At 36.7% G+C, this 23282-nt stretch overlaps 1 protein-coding gene across 2 annotated transcripts in view; it reads right to left on the bottom strand.

Moving 5' to 3' along the window:
• myd (stromal cell derived factor mayday) overlaps window positions 1-23282 on the bottom strand; it is a 269325-nt gene that overhangs the window by 226964 nt on the left and 19079 nt on the right. For both annotated transcript variants that reach the window (XM_090408335.1, XM_090408336.1), the window contains exon 2: window positions 5747-5883. In XM_090408335.1, the coding sequence (XP_090264461.1) occupies window positions 5747-5883 (137 nt within the window). The remainder of the gene's footprint in view (window positions 1-5746; window positions 5884-23282) is intronic.

Below are 23282 nucleotides of genomic sequence, written 5' to 3'. Positions count from 1 at the left end.
TCAGTTGTTTGCAGATGATGCAAAGTTGGGACGAACCATAAAGAGTAGTGAAGATGTTGTGGCCTTGCAAGAAGACTTGAATAAATTGAGTGATTGGGCAAGCAAATGGGGATGCGAGTTCAATGTTGCAAAATGTAAGGTTTTAAAATTTGGAAAACAAAGATGGGATGCAGAATTTATGCTTGGTGAGAATATATTGTTGGAAGTAGAGGAAATAAGAGATCTGGGGGTGATAGTGGATAAGGATCTAAAATTTAGGGGACACATCGCCAAAATTGTGAAGACAACACAAAGACTTCAGGGAATGATGCGGAGGACACTGACATGTAGAAGTAGGGAGATACTTGTTCCAATGTATAAGGCTTTGATTAGGCCACACTTGGACTATTGTGCCCAGATTTGGTCACCGGGTTTTCAGAAGGATGAAGAGATGTTGGAAAGGGTCCAAAGGCGAATGACTAAGGTAGTTTCTGACCTCTGGAATGTTGAGTATGAGGAAAGATTGAAAAGATGTAATTTGCAGAGTCTCGTGGAGAGAAGGAAGAGGGGAGATATGATAGAGACCTACAAGTTGGTAAGGGGTTGTTATAGGATCAATGGTGGAGAAGTTCTACAGAGAATAGTGAGAGATCAGGGGAGAACCAGAGGTCATCCCTGGAAACTGTATAAGGAGGGTGTGAGTAAGGGAGTGAGAGGCAGGTTTTTTTCGTGCAGAGTTGTGAGTGATTGGAATGCCCTGCCTGAGAGCGTGGTGTCTGCAAGTAGTTTGAATGTGTTTAAGACACGGTATGATGAGATGTGTGTGTAAGATAAAAGGACCTCCTAGATGAGTCTTTGACTCCATGAGGTCTTGTTTTTAATAATAATAATAATAATAAAAGCTCACGTGCAACTGCGTTGTCAAGTCATGTTTTTTTCTCAAACAATCCTAATGATAATCTCCAAAGTCACTCTGTTTGCTGGGATAAATCAGAAAATATTTTTCGCTGTGGTGATGAGTTCGAAAGAAAAATCGTGGAATCCAGGGATATCATCCTGAATCCTGAACAATTAAACAGCTATTTGAGTTATAACATCCCAGATAGCCATACTGCAGTTATTCAATATTGGCGTTCACAAGAGCCTGCACACACACACGCAATAAACAATAGCACGCCAGTTAGAACAACTTAAAAAATATGGAAATATGGAATTTTTTTGTTTCAATTATGTGTTGCAATTTTTACCTGTAATTTTCAGTTTTTTAGATGCTTCAATGTTTATTACTGTTCTCTTCCTTTAATGAATAGCTGATGAAGGCTGTTATAAGCCGAAACTAGTTGCATTATTCTGATAAAAAAACTTTATAAGCTACCTGAGTTTTTAAGTCATTAAATCTATATTTTTTTTTAAAAAAAAAAAAAATATATATATATATATATATATTTTTTTTAATCTAAAGGTTATTCGACTGGTTCCATACGAGGTGATGGCACAATTTTTCCTTCCAGAAACTCAGGTCTTTTATCTCGCAGAAGAGTCAAAATGACCACAAGAACACACCCACAATTAACATAGTGTCTGTCCCCCCCCCCATGCTTTGGTCATAAATCAAAAACAGTAAGATGGTGAAAATCTTATAAATTCGCTTAAGACTATCCTTTAACAAATCCATTTTGTCTTCCATACAAAATCCCACCTTAATCCATTCATTCCTTTATATGAATTCAAAAGATTTTCACCATCTTACTGTCTTTATACTTTGAAGCGATTCATCCAGTTTCAAGCCTTGCATTAAACAACCAGTCAAACAGCTTTATAAGCATTAGCATACTCTCTTAACACAAATGGAAAAATGTTAAAAGTTTATTTTGCACTTGATTAGACTATAATAAATTTAGTTTAATCCTTTATACAAGTGTGAGCAAACAAAGTTTTGCACCTGAAAATATCTTCACGACTGAGGAAAGGTAGTGCAACACCAGGCAACTCAGAGCAAAGATGGACCAAGCTATCATCAGTGCAAAATAAACTTTCAACATCTTTCTCTAAATAATTTAATAATAATTTAATAATAAGGTGGCACACCTTTTGGCAAATCCTATAGGTAAAGATGACCTCTCCATTGCTTCTGCCTTAGTGTGTACACCTCTGGGCCTGGCTCCAAATGACGAGACCTCAATAAAGGTCGAAACTGGTCTGGGTAGTGGCCCCTCCCTTAATGCATAACATTATACATATCTGCAAGGAGATGTGTTTTGCATTATGGGAGATACTGAGATAGGAGTGATGATAGTTTGCTCCATCTTTGCTCCGAGTTGCTGGTGTTGCACTACCTTTCCTCAGTCCTGATGATATTTTCAGGCGCAAACTTTGTTTGCTCACACTTGGAATTAAGGATTAAACTAAATTTATTATACACATGGAAAAACTCATCTGGCCAGGCCATCTTGCTGACAACCATACTGCTTATATCCTACATACACCCATTTCAAATTCTCAACACATTTGTTCCTTCTAGAATTAAAACCTGTTCTACTGGAATGGAATAACCCGATAAAATGATCAATAAACAGTGCCTTCTCCATACAATGTCATTTTTTCATAATCACTTCAGCTCCTACTGTTTACATAACAAACTTGCTTCAATTTTCAATTCTGCTTGTAGTGCTAGTCTCCTCTCATACTGCAATTAATCTTTAAACTTTTAAAGCTCATGCAGCTGCTCTTCACCTTCCAGTTCATAATAACCTTTTCCATGTTTGCAGTTCTGTATGAGTCCTGCCATTCATCCATATCATTCCAGACCTATTTTGTCATCATCATCTAAGACTGGAAAAACTGAAATTTGAATCCTGCGTATGACATGATAAATTCTTATCAGGTGATTCCAATTAAATGGTGAGTTAACTGATATCATAGGGATGTGGGGGTATTTTCTTTCCAGAAAATTGTTTTTCATCATTAAAAACAGACATCCTGGCCAGGAGAACAGGTAATTTACAGATAAAAATATGTTACCTAGCCAACAGCTTAATATGCATTTCATGAGATGGTGCAGTACCTTCCCATAAAGTGGCCTCAAGGCTGTTGTATCATCACACACTAATTAATTAATTAATCCGGTGCAAAAATTCAGGATATTAGTCGCACCCTCCAAATGCAAAAAGTTAAGGTGAAAGAACTCATTGTTTTGGTTGGCACAAATGATTTGAGAAGCAAAAAGTATTCTGTGAGGGAGGATGTAAACGAGTTATTAGAAGAAGTAAAACTGAAAAGCAAGGCAAAGATTGTGGTCTCCTGCCTTATAGGAGAAGGGCGTTGGTAGCAAATGAATGAATAAGTAGGTTGTGCTGAAGGAATAATGTAGGAGCTGTGATCTGTGTTTGATGGAAAGAAAGATTTGTATAATGTGATGAACTGCATCTAAATGGTTTTGGTGTAAGGTGCTAGAGAGAAAGAGCTTTGTTCACCTAGCATGCTGAAGTGCAAATTCAGGAAACCTTAAGCAATTAGGGTGGAGGCAGGTGAGTTTGTGTGAAGGCAGCCATGAGGCGAGTGTTAGAATGACCAAGTGCAGAATCTAGTTTCTCAGGCAAAAATATTCAATAGGATAGTCCAGGTTTCCCAAATGGTGAGTCACGACCTGGCACCGGGTCACAAAAGCTAAATGCTGGGTCGCTTATAAAAAACTCTCGAAAACCTAGGTGTTTTGTTTTGGGGTTTTCTTTTTTTCACGAAATTCTAAAATACAAGTAAATAGCGTTTAATCGGGACTAATGAATAAATAATTTAATTAATAGGGGCAAAAAATGCGTACAGTCTGCGTCTGTGTCGCCATTTCACAGTCTCTTTGTTCACGATAAAGTAGCTCAACTAATGGCGAACTGTTGTGTGATATGGCACTCAAAGACATCTTCAACACAATACCACGGATGGATTTTTGGCTGTCTTGCCATCAGGAGTACCCAGTTTTAGCAGAAAAAGTGATAATATTTCTAATGCCTTTTGTCACAACCTATAAGTGTGAAACAGGCTTTTCAACACCGGTTTTTCTGAAATATAAATATAGAAATCCATTGGAAGTCGAACCGGATTTAAGAATAAAGTTATCATCTTTTCCTCCAAATGAAGTTTCTAGTTAACAAACAACAGCATCACACTTCTCATTAATAAATTACTTGGCTTTAGTTTAATTTCTTTATATTTTTGTAAGAGTAAATGCTTCTTTATTATAATAATAATAAATGAAAACTCTATGAACATTCAAATCTGTTTTATTTTACCTATTGGATAGAAAAATTTTAGTGGGTCACAAAGATGAAGTATTAAAATAACCAGCCACGGAAAAAAAAAAAGTTTGGGAAACCTTGGAATAGTCAATTCAGCAATTAAAGGTAGGTGCAGGTCTAAAGAGATGCTGCAGTTTCTATATACTAATGCCAGAAATATCAGGAACAAGAGGAAGGAGTTTTTGGCATTGGTTAGTGCAACCTCACCAAAAGTTATAGGCAGTAGTGAGACTTCGTTAACAGCAGATGATGTTGTTGCAGGGATAGAATGTGAAGAGTTTAGTATATTCAGGGAAGACAGGATGGGGGAAGGGTACTGTTGATGATAGCAGATGAATTGCAGCTGAAAAGAATAGGAGATAGGTGGGAGGGTGGCTGTTCAAGTAGTCTGGTGTGAGATTAAGGCCAAAATATACAGTTTGTTGTTGCTATAGGCCACGGGGGTTCTATGAATGATCTGGATGACATGCATCGGCAAATTAGTACAATGAGTACATGTTGAGTGATTATTATGGGAGACTTCAACTATGGAGATATAAATTGGAAGGAAGAAAGATCGCACAGGAGGAAGGAAATCGAATTTATTTACCTACTGAGAGATAATTACTTGAGGCAGCATGTGATTGTGATAAAACGTAATAAAACATTTTTGAGTTACACTTTTATATTCTGTAAGCAGTTTTATTTTGTTGTTTCCAGTTTGAAAATTATAGGCCACAGAAACTCCCCAACAATAATTTAGAATCACCCTGTATTTTTATCGTATTGGCTCTATCTCTCACCAATTTGCCTCATAAAAACTGCCACCCACTTACCTGTCTCCTACTCTTTTTAGTTGCAATTCATCTCCTATTAGCAGTATATCCCCCCATACTATCTTCTCTATCCTCCCTGAAAATAGTTAAACCATCATATTCTATCCCTGTAACTACATCATCTGCTGCCAGGCAAGTCTCACTAATGTCTAAAGCAGTGGTTCTTAACCAGTGTTCCCCGGAACACTGGTGTTCCATGGAATGTGAATAGGTGTTCCGCGAGAAGTTCTGGAATTTGTCATTTTAAAATTAATTTGTCAGCACAAATTAATTTAATGATGGTTTAATTGATGTTTAATTAATTATTAATTACTAATAATTATCAATTATTGATTAATAATAAAAAATCAGTAAATTACCAATTAATTATTAATTTATACATTACAAAATAACCAAGGTGTTCCGTGAAAATTTCAGGATTTGTCAAGTGTTCCGTAGTCGAAAAAAGTTTGAGAAACACTGGCCTAAAATGTATTGCAAAGTTGCACTAACTAAGGCCACCTGTACCTTGTACTAATGGTGGCTACCCCATTTGATAGTGCTGCTGAGAGACTAAATTCTGCATTTTCTGGTCATTCTCACACTCATTCATCTACTCTAATAGCAGGTTATGAAATGTAAATAATAGGATTTCAGTAATTAATGAAACTTAATACAAACCATCATGATTTTTATCCAGAGTAGAAAATATCCAAAAGTTATCTCTAACAGCCTGTGTAAAGTGTTCTTCAACTTTTGAAGCAATCCAATGTTCCAGTTCCTTATGACTAAGTAAACCATCCCTGTCATAATCTGCTCTAAATTCAGAAAATTCATGACATTCAAAAATAAAATAAAATAAATAAATACAAAGTGTATGTAAATGATAAATAGCACATAGTTATTTTTAAAAATATTTTTATAACTTCACACTATGGTACTAAATTTTTTGCATTTATACAAATTTTATACTTTCCTTTAGTGTTACAAGGTGATCATCATGTATTTTAGACAAATTATGGACTCTACAACTGTGTTATAAATAATAATAATTTTTAATTTCCCTTCATATTAAGATCATCATCTGGTATACACACACACACACATATGTATATACAAGAGACAAGCTACTGTCTGACCACAGATCCAAGACCCTCAACTGGCAATGTGCCAAGAAGAGTCAATTCATGTTGAAGGGGAGAAAGGAATAAGGTGATGTACAAATTTGTTACCAACACGCCAAATCATGTGCATAAACGTAAAATTTTCCAACTTTTATACAAGCAAAATAGTTACCATTTTAAAAACTTCAATGTGTTCATAAAAGAAAAGCTAATTTTCCGAGATGTATGATAGTAAACACTCATCCTACGAAACGCATTGATTACCGCATGAGAATCCATTCCGCACGTCAGATTGGATTCTCCTTCTGACATGCGCAGAAGTGTCGAAGGGTCTCACATCTGTGTGTGTATATATACAGTAAATTATATTTCACAGAGTATGCTAAAGAGATAAAAATCATTCTCTTTAGCATACTGTATGAGATGCAATTTAGCTTGTCTCTGTGTATATATGTGTGTGTGTGTATACTCCAGATGATGACCTTAATATGAAGGTCGAAATGTTCGGAAATTAATAAAAATTATTATTATTTATAATACGGTTGTGCAGTCCATAATTTGTCTAAAATGAAAAAAAAAAAAAAAAAAAAGGGACAAACTTTATACATATGTACAAAGACCAAAAAAAAAAAAATAAATTATGTAGTTTTTAAAAGTTAATATTTTGCCAAAACTTATATAGAAAATGAAATATTGATCCTGTTAGCTGGAAAAGGATGTTGAACAACCAGTACAAATCACATAGAGTTGTTTAATGATTACTTTCATCTTAGAAAAGTAGGTTCTATTACTAGAGGGATGAGGACATTCAAAGATTTAGAAGTGTATGAGGAGAATATGTTTTGAATGCTAAGTAATCTGGAAGTCAATAAAGAAGCAATAGTTTGGCTATGGGAAAGGTGCCCAAGGAGTCACAGAACAGTTTGACATGAATGAAGTTCTCAAACTGTAGACCTTTGTATTTCTTCAGCAGTTAAGATTTTGGAGAAATTAGTGAGAGATCATATATAAAATTGGGCAAACACACATAATCTGTGAGAGTTAGCATGAGCTTGTCAAGGGATATTTTTCAGTAATGTGATTGCCTTTTATAATAAAAAAATAAGGATGCTTGATGAGGAAAAGGTCTGTGTGTGTGTGTGTGTGTGTGTGTGTATATATATCAGTGGCATCGCATGCCCATTTCAGTTGGGTGTGCTGTCGTGTACCTCATGCAACCCATATCACAAAATTCATGTTAATTTGACCGTATGGATGCATGTTTTGTTGATGTATGAAAGTTTTAAGAGTGCATAGTGCTGATGCGCTATGAACTCTTAAAACTTAATCAGTCCAATGCAATTAATTGTAAGATAACTTTGAATACTTTAATTCATCAATTAATATAATTTTAAATATGAAAAGAAAAAATGAACAATTGCTATGCTTCCTGGCCACTATTTATGTGAGAAGCACAAAAAGTTTACACTTCATGGTGATTCACCATAAATTATCATAGGTAGATACTAGAGTGAGACATGGATAATTTGAATTTTAATACGATTTTTCAAATACAGCCATATATTATGAACAAAAATCAGAAAAAGTAATCACTTAGGAAATTATTACTTTTCCTGATAAAACCAAAGAAAGACTGAAATAACTAATTTTACACAAGTCCAAGCTCATTCTACTATAATCATACAATCTGCAAAAGATCTGGCAGAAAAACGGGACACTCAGTACATCGTCAACACTGTTTCCCATTGTAAATATGGGCAAAAAACATATAAATAAATTATTTATAAAAATTATTATTATTATTATCTGAGACCTCCATGGAGTAAAGGGCTCATCAAGGCAGACTATAAATTACCCAAACCAGCTATCATACCTTCCCTTAAATTCATTCATCACACTAGATGCACTCACTACCCTGAAGGGCAAATTATTCCACTCACTCACTGCTCTCTGGGAGAAAAACCTAGCTCTTACCCCTTTCTTGATTGTGAACAAACTTAAATTCCATGGATTCCCCAGTGTTCTCTCTCTCTCCCAACCTTCCATATAATGAAATATTTCATCAGTTGATATCCTATAACACCCATTCCAAAGTTTATAGACTCTACCATAAAGAGGCAAAATGACTTTGTTAACTTTACATCTCAAGGTACATTTCAACATCACAATTATCCAATGAGTTGTATTTGCAACTTTTGTTATGTGACATTTGAACTTTAAATTCCTATCCACCAATATGAACCAGGGTGAACAGTGAAAAGTCAGCTACTGTAACAAATCCTAAAACACACTCCAATTCAACATTACCAGAGTTCAAGATCGGTACTATCAACATAAGAAGCCTGAATGGCAAAGAAATGGAGCTCTATTATAAAAAGAGAAATTACTAAGGCATTACCTACACTTCACAAAACCATGCTGTCCTCCAAAGACTATCATTTCCTTTTCCACTCATTCTTGCATTCTATCTTTGACCAACTTTTCCAAAACATCGCTACAACATACTAATTGGTTTATAATTTAGTAAAATAGTTTTGCAGCCTCCTTAAATGCAGTGGAACTATTTTGCCCTCCTTCTACTCTCCTGGAACTTTACCAGAGCTGAGACATAAGTTAAACAGCCTGGTCAGAGGCAGTGCCAATTTGCTTACACATGTTAGTAATATGTCAGCTAATATCCCATCTAATCTCACAGCAGTATTTACACTAAGATTTGGCAATATCCTAAATACTTCATATTCACCAACCTCTATTCTACATCAATTCTTGTCGCATCTATGACAACGATATCTTCACATGGATGACAGACCCTTTCAAAATGGACACTCAATAACTCACCTAATTTGTGTGATTCTGTCATCTCGATGCCATCAGCAATTGTTAAAGTTGTCCTTTCATAGTCATTCTTCCTTTCACTTCCCACAGTGTAAAATAACTCTTTGGGATTTCTTTCTCATAAACTAATTTTGCCTTCCTTACCTGCTAGTCACCTTTCTTCTTATTGCCTTTTTTCTCCTAATGAGCTTGAGATCGCATTTCTTTTTCTTTTATTTTTACAGTTCTAAACTTATTGATACCATTTATGACCTATCTGATTATTCTCCTGTCCTAAGGTATATAGTTTAATATTGCTTACTACATATTGATCATCTCCCGGGCACTGCCAGCATCCTTCTCTTGGAGATTCCTATACGACAGTGCTAGGCTTGTCATAATTATCTACCCTGTAGGTTATACACATACCCCTTCTTAATTGATAACTCCATGTTTGACAATCTTCCAAGTCAAAACCACATGGCCACTCTCCACAATCAGAGTTAATGAGGCTAATAGGATCTTCTGATCCTATACTCTTTCTGAATTGAAAATTGTATGTTTGGTAAACCTTCCAAGTCAAAACCACATGGTCAGATTCAATGAGGTTACTTTGATTATGGGCAAATCTTCTGATCCTATAACTAGATCCAGCAGTTCTGTCTCAAGTCCCCTCCATCACATGCTGTTTCAAATAATTATTTATTAATAGGTGAGATTCCACTCTCTTCCTGAAATGTGATCTTTCCTACTATCAATCTATTCCCCTGTAGATGAATCTCTTCATAATAAACCTCCTGACCTACGCTTAGCATAATACTTTGCTGGTGTGTGTTGACAAATCTTCCCTTGTACCTATATTCCACAGCAGCAACAAACAGTATATTTTTCCTTATTGGTCTCTATCTCATACTGGATTACCTCAAATGAACTGCTGTCTACATCCCTGTCCTCCTGATGATTTCCTACTCTTTTTGGCTTAATTCAACTGCTATCATCTGCTTCTCCAATGCCAAAAATCCTCCCTCTTATTATCATCATCATTGTTAGACCTCCACAAAGTCAAAGGATTCATCATGGGAGGTCTTCTTGTCACACTTTATCATACTGTTCCATTAAAATCCATTCATTACACTTTCAGGCAATGCACTCCAACTACCTAACACTCTCCATGAAAAAACAGCTATTTCAAAGCTCTCCTAAAACCTTACACCTGGCTTATAGAGCTTCCAAGGATGGCATCTTGTCTTCCCCTGTTTTTCCTCATTCAATGAAAAACCTTAATTAATCTGGTAATAACTTATTATCAACTCGTGTCTCGATCATATCACCCCAGTCCTATCCACTACAATCTGCAAATTACATTTTCTCAATATGTTTACATACTCAACAGACCAGAAATCACCTCTCACTTATCTCTGGATCCTTTCCAGTATCTACTTATGCCTTCAAAAACCAAGTGATCAATCTACTTATTTCTACATGTCAGAGTTTTGGCACTATCATAAACTACTATGCAGACCTCACAGTTTTAACAATGTGTTACCAAAAATTTAGGTCCTCATCTACAGCACTCCTAGATCTACCCACTGGCTGTGTACTCTGCATCCCATTTTTGCTACCCAGATTTTAAAACCTTACACTTTGTAACAATGAACTGACAACCCTATATAATTCACCACTCAGCCAGTCTATTCAAGTTCTCTTGAATAGACTGGGTGCAAAAGCTACAATATCTGCTCTACTCCTTATAGTACCACCCATCTTTGAATCCTCTGCGACCAACTACATATCACCATTCAAACCTTTCCCAATATAATTAATACAAGTGGAACAGCAAAAGTAGACCCTTGGGGCACACCACTAGTGGCATTCTTCTGAGATATTGTTCACCGTACACACCCTGCTGATACCTATCAGACAACTAATCTCCAATCCAGTGCACTAATCTACTATCCAACCATATCCATTCCAATTTAATTAACAGTTTATCATGTGGCAATCTATCAAAGGCATTTGTAAATCTAAATCCACTGTATAATAATCATCTTCCTTGTCAAATGCATCTGTCACCTTGATATAATAAGTAGGAAAATTGCTAAAAAATTATCTTCCTTTAGTAAACCCATGCCGCTCATCAAAGAGAATGCTGCTGCTGTCAACCCAATCTCTAACACTTTAACCACAACACAGACACAGATTGCCCTATTATTCAAAGTATTCTATCCTTATAACAGGAACAATTTTGCCTCTTTCCATTCCTTTGAAATTTGGCCCATGTAAGATTCATGTTAAAAAAAATACATTAATGATGCTGGAACATAGGGGTGATATTTCATCAAACTCTGCAGTCTTATTAACATCAATTCCTCATATATATATATATATATCCTGCTCAATCACCAATAGTCCCTCATCCTCCCTTCCCCCTGTATCTAAGCTCTGCATGATATTACATTCATGACATATCTTTATGAATTTCCCATTTAATATCTCAAATTTATCAACTGCAGTAGTTATCATTCTACTGTTTTCCTACCAACCAGTATCACACTTCCACAATCATTTTCTCTCTCTCTCTCTCTCTCTTCTACTGGCCACATATCAAAAGAATGTTTTTTTGTTGTTGTTCTCATTAGCTAACAGCCACTCATAGAGTACTTTTGCTAACCTTAACAAGAAGGTCACTTTCCTGGCCTGCTCTTTGTACAACCGATGCAACTGGTGATGCCTTCTTTCTGAGTAAATGCTTCATCTCTTCATTCCTCCATTCTGCACCTTCCTTATTTAATCTCCTGACATTTGGAATAGATTAAACATTGCCTCTGCCAGATATTTCTTGAGTAGGCCATTTCCTCATTCTCTGATATAGCTGCTTGCTGTCTCCAGAGTTTATCATAATCGCCAGCCTTACAGTCCCACATTCCTTTTCTCATAGAAGTCTTCATATCACTGCCACTATCCAGATGATCACTTCAGTCACTTGCATAAACTGGAAACAGATATGAGGCCCCATTTCTAATACTGTCTACTGAGATGATAAAATCCAAGATCCTTGATCCTTATATGTCCTCTGTGACACACTGTATAAAGTAGCTGTCTATCAAAAATTTCAGAAAGTAATTCTCTCTGCCTTCAGATGCCATCTCTTCATTCCAATCTATATTACCATAATTAAAATCACCCTTTTCTTAATTTTCAGGTTAATTTGCCTATAAATTTCCTTCTCGCTGCCATCCACATTACCAGGTCTATATCAACACCCAACAAAATATTTCATCCTGTCGACCTCTATCTCACTATAACCTTCAAAGTCATTCCCACTGTTTGCCCCTTGTATCTTCAACTTGGATTTGCATAAACTCCTCTACTGGCATCAACAACTCTATTACAGGTCTCACTACCACCACTTCTTGGATGTAATGCCTGTATACCTCCCCCCATTGGCCCTTACTCTCTATCTCCACAAATTATACACTACTCACAGATCCCCCACACTCATCTTAGAGCAGTGCCATGGCTTGAGAAGATACAAAGAAAGAATGCCAGCTGGAAATGCATGGGAAGTGGTCAGGGATTGTTTGAAAGAAGCAGTATCAAACTACATACTCAAGGTCATGAGGATAAACCAAATGGGAATTAAGTGGATGAGTAGATATAAAGCACGAGATGCAAAAAAAAAAAAAATGGAGGGAATATAAAGAAAAGGTGATCAGCATACTCATGAGCAGTATAAAGTGCAAGCAAGATGAGTGACTTATTTCTTAGACTAATTTCAAACTTTGGGTTTGAAATTAGTCTAAGAAATTAGTGAAACTAATTTCTTAGACTAATTTCAAACCCAAAGTAAACCCAAAAGAGTTTTAACTTTTTGTAGCAGGTAAGAAGAAAAATGACTATGGTAGGATGACTTTAAACAATGCTCATGATAGGAAGGTGACTGATGTAAAAGAAATAGTTGAGATGATAATTTTGCAAAGGTGTATCATTCAGGTGGAGATTTTGCAGCTGCTGATGTGACAGAGATGCATATCAAAATTGAGGTAGATGAATAGGAGGTGTTTAGCATATTGAAAAATATGATTGTGAACACACAAGTGGGACTAGGTGGCATGTTGGCCTGTGTACCACGTGAATGTGCAAGAGAATTAGCATCGTCTCTGATGAAGTTGTTCAATTTAAGTTTCAGCTCTGGCAGGGATTATAGGGGAGTGAAAAGAGGGTAAGATAGTTCATTTGCATAAAGGTGGCTTCAAGACAGAAGTAGCAAACTACAGACCAATTAATATTTCAGGAGTGGTTGTTAAAGTATGAAAAGTTGGTTAAAGGTAAATTCCAATTGGGAGGATAGGTATGCAATACTCTATAGTGGGCAGCACAGCTTTGTAAAGGGTAAGTCTTGTCTTTATAATTTATTCACATTTTATAATAACGTGACAGCAGAATTGGATAAAGGAAATCACAGCACCATGCTATAATTGAACTTTGAAAAGAAATATATGACAGAATACCACATGGGAAAACTATTACAAAAGTTGGAGCAAATGGGAATGGATATAGGAACAGTAGAATAGGAAAAATTGAATAGGAACAGTAGAAGAGAAGGAATGAGAGAGAGTTATGGGAATGGTAGAAGAGGAGAGAATAGGAACAGCAGAAGAGAGGGAATGAGAGAGAGTTATGGGAATGATAAAAGAGGAGAGAACAGGATAAGTGAAGAGAGGGAATGATAGAGAGAGATATGGGAATGATAGAAGAGGAGAGAATAGGAACAGTGGAAGAGAGGGAATGAGAGAGAGTTATGGGAATGATAGAAGAGGAGAGAATGGAAACAGTAGGAGAGAGGGAATGAGAAGAATGCGAGAAAGCACTGGAACCAGTGATAGAGCGATGTCAGGAAGGCAGGTAAGTAGGGAAACACAGAGAGAAAGTGTTAGAGGAGAGAGACTGAAGGATGCATATAAGCAATCGAGGAACAGGGTGGTAAGAGGTGTAATGTATGGGGATTCAATGATCCGTGGTGTGCAAGATAGGACGCGTGAGGAGTGTTTGCCTGGAGGAATGATAGAAAGTGTGGCTATGGCAATTAAGAGAGGTGAAAGGGTGGATGAGATGATTATGATGGTAGGAACGAATGACTTGAGAGGTAATGTAAATTGGGCAGCGAGAGATATGAGATTCTTGTTTGAGGTCATACGAAAGAGGACGAAGAGAGGAAAGATAGTGTGCTTGTTGCCTAGGTATGTTAGTGACAAGCTGAGCAGTAGAGCAATAATATTGAATAACATAATAGCTAGAATGTGTCAGAAGAGAGGATTGGAATATGTGGATGCTTGAAGGGCATTTGAGGACAGAAAGGAATTGTATGCGAAAGACCACTTGCATCTGAAAGAGGAAGGACGTAGGCACCTGGAGAGATTGCTGTTCTGAATGAGTCAGAGTGTCAATGCAGGGAAACAAGAATGCCCAGGGAGGATTGTAGCAGGGGTGGGTACTTGGGAGAAGAGGGACGACATCAGGTAACGCTGAGCCCAGTGGAGTCTAGAGTGGATAATGCTGGGTATAGAAACAGTGGCATTTTTATGCTTTATACTATTGCCAGGAGTATCCAGATTAAAGGAGATGAATTGGTGGTGCTGATAGCATCAGCCTGGCCAAAAATTATTGGGATCACTGAGACGTGGTTGACAGAAGAGGATATAATAACAGGAATAGAAGTAGTAGGGTACAGAATTTTTCGACAGGATAGAAAGGGAAAGCATGATGTTGGAGTATTGCTTATGATAAGTGACGACTTATGTCCTCCAAGAGTAGAGGCTTTGGAAGACAGTGACACTAATGATTTTGAAAGCATATGGGGTGAGGTAGAGGTGGGCAAGACAGGATATTTAGTGAGGTGTTGCTACAAACCAAGGAGCACAGATGGTGGTAACCAGGAGATGTTTAGCCAGTTGAGCTTGGCAAGTGCAAGAAGAATGATTGTTATGGGAGATTTCAACTACAGTACTATAAATCGGGGAAAGCTAAATGCGTGTAGCAATAAGGAAATGGAATTTCTAGAATTCTTGAGGGACAAATGTATTAGGCAACATATAATAGAGTGAACAAGTGGCTCAAGAGTGTTGGATTTGGTCACAGCATCAGAAGAGTTGATAACTGAGATGACATCTCTCCCCCAGTTAGAGAGAGTGACCATGTGGTTTTGACTTGGAAGATGAATAGATATGCAGGAGTATCAAAGAGACGGGAACGTATGTGAAATTTTAAGGCAGGTGATTATAATAGTCTTAGACTCAACTTGGGAAAGTTTCTTGGAGGGAGGAATTGGAAGGCTGGGATATCATTAGTGTTTGGGAAATTGTGAAACAATATTTGTTAGCAGCAATAGTAAGCTGTATTCCACAAGTGAAGAAGATCACACAATTTGGTGTAGTGACACAAAATTGGATGGCAAACTATTAAATAGGAACTGCATGTGAAAAAGAGACTATGGAAGAAATATAAGGAGACAGGTGAAGAGCAGATGCATGAAGAATATAAGATACAGGCCAGGAGAGTGACTAATATGGTAACGAAGGTGAAACTGGAATATGAGAAGAGATTGGCTTTAAGATCCAAAGAAAATCCTAGAGGATTTTTTAGCAATGTGGCTAGTAGGAGGAGAAATGATTATGGAAGAATGACATTGTGGCATAAAAATTGGAATAGAGTGACTGATGCAGAATACATAGTGGAATTGTTCAATGAACACTTTATTGGAGTATTTCATCCCGGAGGAGAAAATTTTAATACTACAGGGATAGGGCAGGTTTAAGGTTCAGAGGTGCAGGAGGAGAGTGTGTTCCAAATACTGAGTACTCTGGATGTCAGTAAAGCTGTGGGACTGGATGGTATTTCACCACAAGTTTTGAAAGAATGAGCTAAGGAACTGACAGTGCCTTTGACCTGGCTTTCCAATGAAAGTCTCGCTACGGGAAAGGTGCCCAGAGAATGGAAGGAAGGTAAGATAGTGCCATTGCATAAGGGCAGTAGGAATGGAAGTGTCTAATTATAGGCCAGTTTGTGTGTCATCAGTAGTTAGTAAGATCTTGGAGAAAGCAGTGAAGGACCGTATACAGCATTGGTCAGATGAGGTTAATGTTATCTCTGAGAGTCAACATGGATTTGTGAAAGGGTGCTCTTGTTTTAGTAATATGCTAGTCTTATAAAGTTACAAGAGCAGTAGATGAGTGAAAGGGAAATACTGCCATTTCCTTGGACTTAGCAAAGGCATCTGACAGGGTGCCACATGATAAGCTGATATTTAAATTGCAGCACATGGGCCTGGATGTCAGGTTGGTCAAATGGATTCAGGATTGGCTGTGTGATAGATATCAGAGAGTTGTGTATGGTGGGGCAGTTTCAAGGAGGCAGGGGGGGTTACAAGTGGGGTCCCACAGGGCTCAGTACTGGGACCTATATTGTTTAACCTTTATATCAATGACATTGTCAGTGGATTGCGGGGGGATATTCAGTTGTTTGCGGATGATGCGAAGCTGGGAAGGGTTATTAGTAATAGTGCAGATGCGGTGGCCCTGCAAAAGGATTTGAATAAGCTAGACAGATGGGAAAATGAATGGGGGATGTCACTTTAATTCAGCAAAATGTAAAATGAGGTTTTGGGACACATCAATGGGACACTGCATAGTCTATTGGAGGAGCTATACTGGAGGAAATAGGGGAGACAAGAGATCTGGGGTTGATGATTGGGGTTGAACAGGGGATGGAAATTTTTGCCACCAAAGGGTGGTCGATTGGTAGAGCCTCTGCTACTAATGGCTCACAAAAAGTTAAGCAAGTTTGAGCATGGTTAGTAGTTGGAAAGGAATCAATCGTTTGATGCTGTTGGCACACTCTCCCTCGATGAATCTTTGGACTCCCTGGAGTGTCACATAATAATAATAATAATAATAATAACAATATTGCAAAGGTGGTGAAGGTAATGCAGAGGATTGCTGCAATAATGAGAAGGACACTGACCAGCAGAGATAAAAAAGTTATCATTCCGTTGTATGAGACTCTGATCAGACCACACTTAGACTATTGTTCACAGATTTGGTCTCCAGGATTTGAAGGGGATAAATTAACTGTGGAAAGGGTACAAAGGTGGATAACAAAGATGGTTTCAGGATTGTACAATGTTAGTTATGAGGATCGCCTGAGGGAATGTGGACTGCAGAGTTTGATAGATAGAAGAAGGAGAGATGATATGATCGAGACTTTTAAACTGTTGAGAGGTGGTTACAGGGTTGACACTGGGGAGTTCTTTCACTTGATTGAACAGGGGGATGGAGTGATGACAAGGATCCATCCCTGGAAGTTACGAAAGGAAGCTGTGAGCAAGAGAGTGAGGAGTGATTTCTTTACATGAAGGGTGGTTGAACCGTGGAATGCATTGCCTGATAGAGTGGTGAGAATGAGAACGGTCAATGAGTTTAAGGAGTGGTATGATAAACTTTGTGTTTCCTAGGAGGGACCTCCCATGATGAGTCTTGATAGACTGTGTTCCCGAGGAAGGACCTCCTGCGATGAGTCTTTTGATTCCAGGGAGGCTAGTAGCATGAATGGAAGGGGGGGGGGGCTAACAGACAGATGCCAGAGAGTAGTATATGGAGTGGAATCTATAAGAATGTGGGTCATTAGTGGAACCTCAGGGTTCTGTACTAGGGCCACTACTTTTTAATTTGTATATCGATGATATACTGAAAGATTTAAGAGCGGAGCAGTTCACAGGGGATGGATGTGCAATATATGATCCTCTCAAATAGGATCACCTAGCCTCTCATTTCCAATCCAACTCTCACGTCCATATGGTGAACCCTGAAACCAGAGAGAATGGAAGATTGGGTACTAATACTAACCCCAGTGGGAAGCTTGGTTACAAATGAGAGAACTGAGACTTAGGGAAAATATGGAGGCCCTAAGGTGGCAGTCCCACCACCAAACTAGGCTGTGGATGGCTGGTTAGCAACCCAGCAGTATCTGTTCTGAGACATTGGAGATGTCTCAAGAAAAAAGTAATGGACTGTCACTATGGAAAACAATTCAGACAGGTCAACAGATATGAGCAGGATAAGGAAAGAAAAAAAAAATGAAAATAAACAAGACTATCTGGAATGTTGCTACTTGAAAGGTCAGGAGTATCAATTACAAATATCAAGATCTAGACAAAACCCTACTAGAAAAAAATATCAACTTAGCAGTAATAACAAAAAGGTTCAAATGAAACAGATTAATTACATCTATTTCTACAGTGAAGTCAAAACGAAAGAAAGAGCAAAAGCAGGAGTAATGATTTTTATTCACAAATCAATTTAAAAAAAGTTACACATTACAAATACCGGAGAGAGAGAATTCTAGAATTAAGATTACAAATAAGTCATGGCTTCCTTCCTATGCCCCAGAGGACGAAAGAGAGGAAGATGGCAATGCCATTTATTCAGATTTGCATAAAATAAAAGATAAATACAAATGATTATCTATTAATAATGGAAGATTTTAATGCTAGAGTAGGGAACATTCCATTAGGTACAAATAGAGGAACAAATGGTGAAACAACATGCAATAAAAATAGATACAGACTTAGGGATTTTTCTCACATATAATAAATAACTAAAAATTGCTAACACTTTTTTCCAAGCATAAAGATTGCCAAAATTCACTTGGGAAACAAGAAACCTAAAAAGTATAATAGCCCATATAATACCTAATAAGAAAAACAGCTTATATGATACTAGATAGCCAGGCATTTAGAAGTGTAGAAATAGAACCTGATCATTATCTCTTACAAGAAAATTAAGAATACCCTCACGATAGTTTAAAATTAACCAAATCAGTGCTAAGAGAAATCTCCAGGAATCTTTTAGAGTTCAACTCTTGGATGATAAATGTATCAACTACCTTTATTTGCAAAAAATGAATGGAAAACTAGAGCAAATAAAAGAAAATAATGATAAAGAGATGGAATGGAATGATTTAAAAAATGTATTAATAAATGCCTCAGAACAAAAAGTAAATGGAAGAGGAAAAAAGGAAGAAACTGGGATGAAAACATTGAAGCAATAATCAAAGATAAAATAGAAGCATATAAACAATGGATAAACACAAAATTACTTGAAGCAAAAATTAATTATAAATACAAAATATAAATACAATAGCAAAAAAAAAGTATGTCGAAAAATGAATAGAGAAGTGTGAGATAACTTCATAGCAAAATTGGAAAGAGATCTTGAAGAGACCAAATACATACAAACTTCAAAGGAATATGAATAAGGAGGTAAAAGAAAAAACTGAAACTTGAAATAATCAAAGAGAAAACCTGGCTGGACTTCTTTCAAAACTTATGGCAAGATAGCAATGAATCTAAAAGTGACATAATTCTTACTACTAACTATACAGTAGAAAAAATAACATTACAAGAAATCCAATAAGCAATACAGCAAAGCAAATCAGGAAAATCCTGTGGAGAAGATGGAGTAAATATAGAACTTAAAAAATATGCAGACATCATATTCATCAAACAACTTTTAAAATTATTTAACAATAAAATGGTTGGTAAACTTTGTATTTCACTTTGTGAAATACAAAGTAGCCTATAGTTTGATACCTCCATTCAACCACTGTCCTTATGCAGTGGCACTATCTTAAACTTTTTCCACTCACCAGGTACTTGCCACATTGCAAGATTTTGATAAACAGCCTGATTAATGGCAGAGTCAATTCCACAGCACACACCCCCTTAAAACACAGTAAAATTCCATCTAGTCCCTCTGCCTTACTCAAATCACTGTAGCACTAGTCTCCTCTTGTGTTCTAATTTTTTTCTACTTACAATACTAGTCATCTTCCTAGCCTGAGACTTATATTCCTAATGCAACCATTCTCTACCTCTCTCTTTATATTTATATTTTTTCCATAATCCCCTTTTTTTCATCTGCAATTCTTCTTTAATTTCTCTAGTCATCCATTTTATTTCAAATCACTTTACCACTAGTAGCCAAAATTGTGGAAACCTTTTGGAAAAAGTGCATTTTTGAGGTTTGATGGCTCACAACACCACCTTTTTTCAGTGTAATACCATAAAATTATATATCAATGGAAAGATAATTTAATCAAGAATGTAATGCAACAAAGTTTGTTCAATTTTCTGTATTCTATGAAAAGTTATAGCCAAATAACCAGAAAAAAGAAGCACAGCTTGCTTAGGTTGATATGAAGCCTTTCCTTCATTTGAATGTAGCCAATGAGCATGAGTGTTTAGAGAGCCAATCAGGTGTCATCTTGTTTTGGAAATGAGCCAATAAGGTCACAGTAGGATTCAGCTATTGATGTCATGTATTGGAGCTGAGAGGAGTGTGTTATGTGATTGCTATCAAGTTGGTTGGTTTTTTTTGTGTTCTTTCATTTAGTGAGCTTGTAAAATGTAATAAAATTAAAGAAATGGTGCAAAGAGTTGACTGGTCACCCAGAAAGTGATGTAAAATAGTACTATTAAGTGAACAACGCTACAGTTATGAAAAAATTAGAAGAAAAATTTGTGGAAACTTAACCAAAGGTGGAATTTCTAAATTTTTGAAGAGGTATAAGGAGACTCAGTCACTACAAAACCAGACGTAAAGGCAGAAAAAGGTGCACAACAGCAAGTGATGATAGAAGAATTGAGAGACTGTGCCTACATGACAGAAGAAAATCATCTGGGTGTATATAAGATGAAATAGCACAATACAATGTGAAGTTGAGTGCAAGGACTGTTCGGCGCAGACTGTAGGAATTTGGTCTAAATGCCAGAATTCCACGAAAAAAGCCATTTTTATCTCTCAAACAAAGGTTGAAAAGATTCAACTGGACTAAAACCCATGTTAACTGGATAGAGAACAATGGGACAGTGTTATTTGGAGTGATGAGACCAAAATCTCCGTTTGGTAGTGATGGCATAAAATACGTAAGGAGAAGAATTGGAGAAGATTTGCATCCTGATTGCATTACACCTACCATGAAACATCCACTTAGTGTTATGATCTGGGGTTGTATGACATCAAAAGGTGTGGGCAGAATTTGCGTGATTAATGGGAATATAAATGCCCAAAAATACATAAATGATATACTTGAGCCCAAACTGAAGCCTTTTGCACGTGATCTTTTCCAAGATAATGAAGCATTTATATTTCAACAGGATTCAGCTCCATGTCATGTTGCTGCTGTGTGAAGAAAGTGGTTTCAAGATAATCATATTCTACTGCTGGAATGGCCTGGGAATAGCCCAGACCTTAACCTAATCAAAAATCTATAGAGCCAACTAAAGAAACTTGTTAGTCAGAAGCAACCCACCAATAAAACCCAATTAATAGAAGCAATAATTCAATCTTGGTTTCACATTATAACAGCTGCAGAACTAAAAAACTTGGTTCACTCCATGGGAAGGCATTGTAAGGCGTAATTAATGCTAAAGGTTACCCAACTAAGTATTAACTCACATTGTGAAAATTTTTGTATATCTCGTTTTTTCTGTGTGTTTTACTTTTCTTCTTTATAACTGCTGTTCTAATAAAAAAAAATCCTTCATAAAAGTTATTGCATTACATTCTTGATTAAATTATCTTTCCATTGATATATAATTTTATGGCATTACTCCAAAAAAAGTAGTGTTATGAGCCATCAAACCTCAGAAATACACTTTTTCCAAAAGGTTTCCACAATTTTGGCCACTAGTGTATCTTCTTCGCTTGGGATAACAATCAGCATTGCTGTCAACAACTTTTTCTTAACATGCACTATTGGGCTCTCTTCCTTCAAATTTTTTCAATCCATTGTACTATTCCAAGCTGGTTTCTAAGTCTATGATAGTTGCTTGCTTTATAATTCCACATAAATTCCTTCTGCCTTGATACATCTACATGTATATTTATCCTCGCCCAAGTCACTACTACATGGTCACTCTCACCAAACAGCGGCAAGTATTACATCTCAGTGGCAATCAGACCCTCTGATGCTATGATCAAGTCCAAAATACTCTTGATTCTCATGTTACCTCCACCATATGCTGCCTAAGATAGTTGCCCTCAAGAAGTGCAAAAATTCAAAAACTCTTAGTACTGTGTGATGCCTCTTCTGCCTAGTTTACATTGCTATAGTCGTCACTCTTAATGATCATTCACTTGCCAAAATAATTTGCCTACACATTTCCTACTCATCACCATCTATATTTCCTGCTCTATACTATCCCACTAAATATGTTGTATAAATGCCTATCTTGTATGCATTTTTGTGTACAATATCTTGTACCATATATTAATCAAAGCCATAAGTGTCATTTCTACTTGGATTCTCTGAGAGGGCACAATTCACTTATCATGAGTAACACTCCACCACAACATTTACCTTCCCTATCCTGCTGAAATATGCTATACCCTTCAATTTCTATCCCTGTTAACTTCTCAGTTAACCAAGTTTCTTTGATGTCAACAATATGTGGAGAAACTGAGTTACCGTTATTCAACTCAGCTGTCACTTTATTTATAAAAAGTGAGTAAGTTAGTGAGACATGACCTACTCTTCATAAAACCATGCTTTCCCCCCCCCTTCCCACACACAGTATCCTATTTCTATGCATGTTTTTAATCAACTTCTCCAGTACCTTGACCTCTACTCTTGAAATGCTGATTTGTCAATAATGTACTGCTTTTATCTTGGAGCTATCTTTGCACAACAGAACTATTTTCCTGTTATTCCGCTTCAGTGGGGAATCTACCCAGTGGGGGGGAGCAGAGGGGGAGGTCCGCACTTTTCACATGAGACACGATTCTATTTTTCAACGATTCTTTTATTTATGTTCACTTAGTAATTTTTATTACTTAATTAATAATTAGTTTTTAACAACTATACTTACAACCAAAATAAACATAATGTTTTAATTTATTTCCCTATACGTCATTTTGACTTTTTTGTAGTATTTTTGATGTGTTTTGAGAAGGGTGACAAACTCAGGAACCGCCCAGGGTGGCAAAAGCTCTAGCTACGCCACTGACTCTACCAGAGATGAGATTCATATATAACAATCTAGTTAAAGGCATTACCAATTCCCTATCACATTCTCATAATACATGAGCTGATATCCCATTCAAACCTATACTGTATTCACATTAAGATTCTGTAATATCACATATATCTCAACTTTCTCTACCTGTACTCTCACATCTATTACTAAAATATCTTTGCTTGGATGATACACCTTTGCAAAGTGA

This window comes from Typopeltis vanoorti, chromosome 18, assembly GCF_054136105.1.
Source record: "Typopeltis vanoorti isolate ZY-2024b chromosome 18, IOZ_Tvanoo_1.0, whole genome shotgun sequence".
Lineage (NCBI taxonomy): Eukaryota > Metazoa > Arthropoda > Arachnida > Uropygi > Thelyphonidae > Typopeltis > Typopeltis vanoorti.
The sequence above is the reverse complement of the archived record's forward strand: the minus strand, read 5'-3'. Positions and strand labels throughout refer to the sequence as shown.